The sequence below is a fragment of the Oenanthe melanoleuca genome, chromosome 1A, assembly GCF_029582105.1.
Source record: "Oenanthe melanoleuca isolate GR-GAL-2019-014 chromosome 1A, OMel1.0, whole genome shotgun sequence".
Taxonomy (NCBI): domain Eukaryota; kingdom Metazoa; phylum Chordata; class Aves; order Passeriformes; family Muscicapidae; genus Oenanthe; species Oenanthe melanoleuca.
In genome coordinates, this window is record NC_079334.1 from 16,298,087 (window position 1) to 16,304,086 (window position 6,000).

Below are 6,000 nucleotides of genomic sequence, written 5' to 3' on the forward strand. Positions count from 1 at the left end.
CACCAACTCAAGCTCTATGAAAATTAATAAAGTTTTCAATAATAATAGTGTTTTTGCAACATAAGTTTATCTCATGGCCCAAACATCCAAACATCAAAATCCTGGGCTAAAGCAGAGACCTCTGAACACAGCAGAAGAAACATCAGAGGTTACTAAAACAATTCATATTGCAGGGTGGATAGCATACATCCTGTATACAAGTATTAATATTTAATGTAATATATTATAATTTGCTTTTACTTCAACATCCTATAATGCTTTAGTTTCCCATTTCACTCTCCAGTGATGGAAATTATTGTATAGCTGAGGTATTGCCATTTATACGGAAAACTACTGCTGAAGTCCACTGGAGCTTTGAATTGCCAAGGAGGATGGGAGAAGTCTTCAGATCCCAGTCTGCCAAACCATGGCTGAGTAAAGACAGGCAGCTCTTCAGCTGAGTAATAAATACACTGAGGTCCTAACAACAGAACACAAGAAATCAATACTAAAACTGTTAAGAAATTAAGACTTGCCCCAAAAAAAGTCAACACCAGTACATGAATCAGAGAAGGTCTGCAGAAGGAGAGGTAATTGTCCTAACATAATCCTGGCCACTCTCTTGCACCTACTGTTCCTTGGGAATGGACTACTTCTTCTAGCACAAACCTGAGGCCTAATTTCTATGTCCCAATATGGCTCAAAGAGGATGTAAATGCAGTGAAGTAAGAGCAAAGCAGAAATTCCTCTTAGTCAGTCAGTCCTGGCGTTTGATGTCCTGCCACTGGGCAGCTGGAGTAAGGACACAAAAACCCTCCTTCACACATTTTGGATGCTGTTTCACTAAAACAAAAACGTGTCTTTGAACTTCTCTGCTCCTTTAAGAGCTTTCAGATAGAATCCTACAGTCCCAAGTCTACACTGCACAGGACAAATTGCCTGGACTACCTGAATTCTGCCTCACTGGTGTCGTCAGAGGCACCATTTGCTTTTGTCTCTCTGTTACAGGGTCTGACTTGTGCTGAGGGAACTGCTATAATGGAAGTGCTAACACAGGAGTAGAAAAAAAATTACAGCTACAGGAAGGGCTAAGAGAAAATTCTCCTTTGCAGGGTGCATGTGCAGTAAGAATCAGTGTGGTTTCTGCTATAAAGGTTAAAAGCAAGGAAAAAATTGCTTGCAGCCTAGGTGGATGATGGAAATGCCCTGCCTGCTGCTAAGGAAAGTTCTGGACCCAGGGCTCTGGACTGGAAACTGGAGAAGCTCCACTCTTGCTTGGCATCAGGCAAGCTACAGGATTTCTCCTGTTCCTCCCTCTGTGAATATCCCCTCAGTATGCATGCTGTGGCTGGCACAACATGAAGGCATGGCCCCACAGGAGATACTCTGGGCTGCAGAGCATGCAATCCCACTGACTTCAAGAGGAGGTAAACAGGAAGAGAGTTTGTGCCCATCTTTGATTTCAATTAATTGTGTTGACTAATCCCTCTAGTTTCATAATTTCAACTCAATTCCTTGCACTATCTCTTCTCTCTAGAGCTACATGCACCCATGTGTCATCCTGGCTTCTCATCAGTCTTCTTTTGCACATGATTATGGTGGAATAACAGCTAGCTGCAGCTTTGCTTATCTCCTTCTTCTCCTTCTTTTTTCCCTAGAAACTGCATTGCACTTTCCCCTTTTAATTCTGTTCCTCTATTACTGTCAGGTCGTTTCAAACAGCACTGCCTTCATACTAGTGCCAAGTTATGTATCTCTATCCCTCACTCTTTGATTACTGGTTTCAAAAGTCCTGAGCCTACTCCACAAGCTCAGGGGAGCAGGGAGGCAGAGATCGAGTTTAAGGAGATCAATAAGTTTTTCTGAAAAACAGCTTTATTCTTCATATTGAAAATATAATGTTCTCAACTCTTCTGGACACTGAACCAAGTCTGTAGCATAACTCATTTACCTGCAAGTAAAATGAAACCTTTATTTTATTAAAAATACTTCTAAAAGGGCATCAGTTAGTATTTTTAAGAATATAAACATAAATAAGTTTTTAAGCGGATTCCCTCCATATGGAATATGTTCATGGTTTCTAATAGAAATTCTAACAGAATTTCTGCGCAGTCTATATAGCAGGGGATTTTTTGTTTTGTTCTCGGGTTTTTTGTAGAACAAAATGAGACATTCTAAATCTGGGAGAATATCTGTTTGAGGCTTTGCCTTCTGTTTACAAAACCTAGCCAGTTACATTCTGGGATGGCATATAACCAGCATGAAGGCAGAGCTGTGAGTGCTGCATACATGTGCACACACAGCCCTTCCACAGCTCCCATGTACGTGCACTGTTATCAGTCCCAAGTTGCTTCCCTTAAGGATGAACATAAGGAGGGCGATGATTTTTCGGAGTCATGTTTAGCAGAGCTGAAAGGTAAGGTGCAACACCCACCTACTTCATACTTTGAGTGTTACAAAAACACATTTGAAAGATAACCCACATCAAATATTTCACCCTTTCAGCATGACGCAGAAGTTTAATTTCCACTGATGGATGACCTCGAGAGTGTTGTATACCTCCCCCCCACCAATGGCAGCGGTTCCCCTCAGTGGCAGAATAAAGCGGGTCTATAAATAACTTCAAAAGGAGTTGTCTTTCTTCTCACGCACTGCAGACAACTGTTTACAGAGATCCCAACTCCTCATGCACTGCGCTGGCCCAGCTCTCATCCTCCTGTTTCCTTTGCTCTTCCTAAAAGAGCCTTGGGCGATGCGGTGCAGGTAGGACCGGGGGACCCTCCACTGCCGCAAACGCCCGTTCCCACAAGTGGAGGCTGCCGCCGGCAGGAGCCGGAGCGCGGCCCCGCGGAAATTTCTCAGGGCAAGGGGGGTGCGATCTCGTGTAATCCGCCCTAAGCTCCACGGTCCCGGCTGATCCCCGACCCCGGGAAACCCCTCCTCCCCTCCGCGGAGCCGCAGCGGCTGCGGGGCCCGCGCAGCGCATCCCCGCTCGCCCGCCGGCGGGGGCTGCCGGGCCGGGCACGGACACGCGCGGGGCGCCCCGGCTGCCCGAGCCTCGGCGCGGGGCCAGACAAAAGCCGGGCTGGCTCACCTCCTTCAGCTGCTCCAGCTCCTGCTTGAGGCCGTCATACTCCGCCTCCAGCTCATCGTACTGCTGCTTGAGGGTGAGCTTCTCCTCCAGCACCACCAGCCCATACTCCGCCGCCTGGATCTTCTCGTGGGTCGTCTCGGAGAGCTCCCGGGTCAGCCGCTCGATCTCGCTCTTGTAGTGGTCTGCGCCCTGCAGCACCTCCTCCGCAGCCATAGCCCCGCCGGCACTGCCGCGCCGCCGAGCAGGCGGCCAGGGGGCGGGCGCGGCCGAGGGGCGGCACCGGCACCGGCACGGGCACCGGCACGGCCCGGGGCGCGGTGGCGCCGGGATGCGGCTGGGGCTGGGGCTGGGGGTCGGGGCCGCCTGCGGCAGCCGCCGCCGAGCGCGGTCCGCCCCGCCGCAGCCGCGGCCCCCTCCTCCCCCGCCGGCCGCCCGGACGCGGCGAGGCCGCGCTCGCCTCCCCCGGCGGCGGGGGCGCCTGGGCTGCGGAGCGGGCGGGCTCGCCCCGCTGTCTGGGGCGGCGGCGGCGCGCTGGAGGCCGGGAGCGCGCCTTCGTGCGGCGGCTCCCGCGGAGATGCTGCTGCTGGCGCCCGCCTCCTCCCGCGGCGCCGGCACCGCCGCCTCCCTTCCACGCGGTCCCTCCCCTGCGCTCTTTAAGATGACAGCGGCCTCAGGGCTGGCATTGCCGGCGGGCGGCGGGCAAGCGGCAGCGGCAGAGCTGCCGGAGCGCTGCGGTCCGTCCCGGCGCGCCGGGATGTCGGCGCTGCGCCTGCGGGGCTGCTCCCGCCCGGGCCCCCTCCCTGCCGGTCCCCTCCCGCCCCTCCGCCGCCGTGTCAGCGCCTCTCGGTTCTGCTCAGCCTGCTGCAGCCATGGCCGCAGCGGCGGCGCGGCTCTAAGCAGCGAGACGCAGCCCAGCACACTGCGGGAGCCGCAAGTATTCCCCTGCTATTTCGGGAAACCGGGAAGCAGCGGTACCTGCTCTCTTCCCTGTCCCCGCTGAATGAGTGCCTTTGGGTATGGTCAAGGCAACCTGAATGCGAAACAGCAGTGGGGTCGGGGCATTGGGCTCGGGCTGCTCTTCCATCACCATTAGCACAAGGTCCCAGTGCCGCCGATTAGACAGCAGGACAAAACGGATTCAGCTCAGATGCGGTCACACCATTGTTTCTCTCTCAAATTAACCGGAGGATCTGATGCATAGATTATGTCAGTTTTATGCTGGCTTTATGCTGGCTGCAGAAAGACAGATGCTACTTTTAGCATAAAATTGGAGTGGTGCAGACAGATAGTAACTGATCTCTTACAAAGCCTGTCAGTAAAAAGTTAACACACCAGATTAGGCGCATTTTACATATTTGAACTGGAAGAGTGAGTTCATCCTGGATCAATGTCATAGCCTTCTTTTGTTTTGTTTTGTTTTGTTTTGTTTTGTTTTGTTTTGTTTTGTTTTGTTTTGTTTTGTTTTGTACTTGGAGTATTAAACTCCAATTTACTATTTCTTCAAACTGTGGCCTGCAAAGAGACTTGAATTGATACTGGTCAAGTTTTGTTCTAAGTACTAGCAGGACCTGTTTTTCACTTTTTAAAGAATTTTTTTATTTTTAAATTTTCTCCCTTAAAGGTTGACAGTTGAGTTAGAATTTCCAAATGGAGGTGTTTGTTTTAAATAGAAGTTACCTGTAAGAAGATGGATGTCACTGCCCACCAGTGCAGCACTGTGTTGGAAATCAAAGACATAGATTCCCTTTCTTGCTGACCCGATAATGTGGTTTTAAACAAGCCACATCCTCTTTCTCCCATGGCTTCCCCATGACTAAGAAATAGGTAAAAATTATTAGACTGCTCAGCAAAGTTCCTTGAGGTCTGCAAATGGAAGCACTAGTTATACAATACATGCATACAGTATCTGGCATATATCAATTTTATAAATATATGTGCATGCATACCTAACAAATACACTATAATCCAGCCTGCACAGACCCTTCTTATTGCCTAGAGAGCATACGTGGAAGAAGCAAGAAAAGTAATGGAAATTCTGTCAATTTTTAGCTTGAAAAATGCATCCAAAATGCACATTTTTAATAAATTCTAATGTAGAAGCAAGTGTGAATATTAATAGGCTTTCATCAATGACTGAATGTCAAAAGAGAGGAGAGCACCAGTATCCCAACTGTAATTCCAGTGATACAGCTAACCTCCTTTAACATCCTTTTCCTAAAAGATAATGAGAGATTCCAGAAATCAGAATTGAAAGGAGAAGCAAAATGTCATCTCAAGAGCTTTTACAAATTCTAGTCTAGTTGTCTTTTTCAACTTTGCACCTAGGCCACTGTGCAAGGAAATGTGTATTGAGCATGGGAATGGATCATAAAACAAACATCTTTGAGACCAGTGCTAAAAATTAGTGGTTGGGCCAAGGATGATGTGGAAACTGGCTGAAGCAACAGGATGCCTACAACTTACCAAGCCTTGGTATAACTCCACTTATCACCATTTGATTGACAATCTCACTCACAAGCCAAGGGCAGCCTCACCACATCTGAACATCTGCACCTCAGAGGGGAAATCTGGCATTTTACAGTGTGTCAGGTTTTCTGCAACCCCTCAAAAGAGAGCACAATGTGAAGGGCAGGTGTGGTCCCCTGTGCAGCAGTGAGGTCCTCAAGCTACTCTGAATTGAAAACACCAAGATGCCCATGATTTGCTGTGACTAGTGCCCATTTATCCCTCTTCTTGCCTCCTAAACATAAACAATCTCAAACCTGGCTTCTTTGGTGAGATTTGCTTTGTTTTAAAAATCTGCTTCTTCAGAAGTCTTCTTTGAAAAGCCCCGAGTTGTTAGGGGACTCTTCTTGTCAGTTGTCAGTTTCTCTGCACTGACTACACCTGGGCCGGGCAGCATACACATGGATACATTCAGACATACA

The 6,000-nt window shown here is 49.0% G+C and overlaps 1 protein-coding gene across 4 annotated transcripts in view; it reads right to left on the reverse strand.

The window, feature by feature from the left end:
* BICD1 (BICD cargo adaptor 1) overlaps positions 1-3,500 on the reverse strand; it is a 169,116-nt gene extending 165,616 nt beyond the window's left edge. For all 4 annotated transcript variants that reach the window (XM_056482606.1, XM_056482607.1, XM_056482608.1 and 1 more), the window contains exon 1: positions 3,074-3,500. In XM_056482606.1, coding sequence (XP_056338581.1) covers positions 3,074-3,286 — 213 coding nt within the window. In that variant the 5' untranslated portion in view covers positions 3,287-3,500. The remainder of the gene's footprint in view (positions 1-3,073) is intronic.
* Between the last annotated feature and the right edge of the window lie 2,500 nt (positions 3,501-6,000).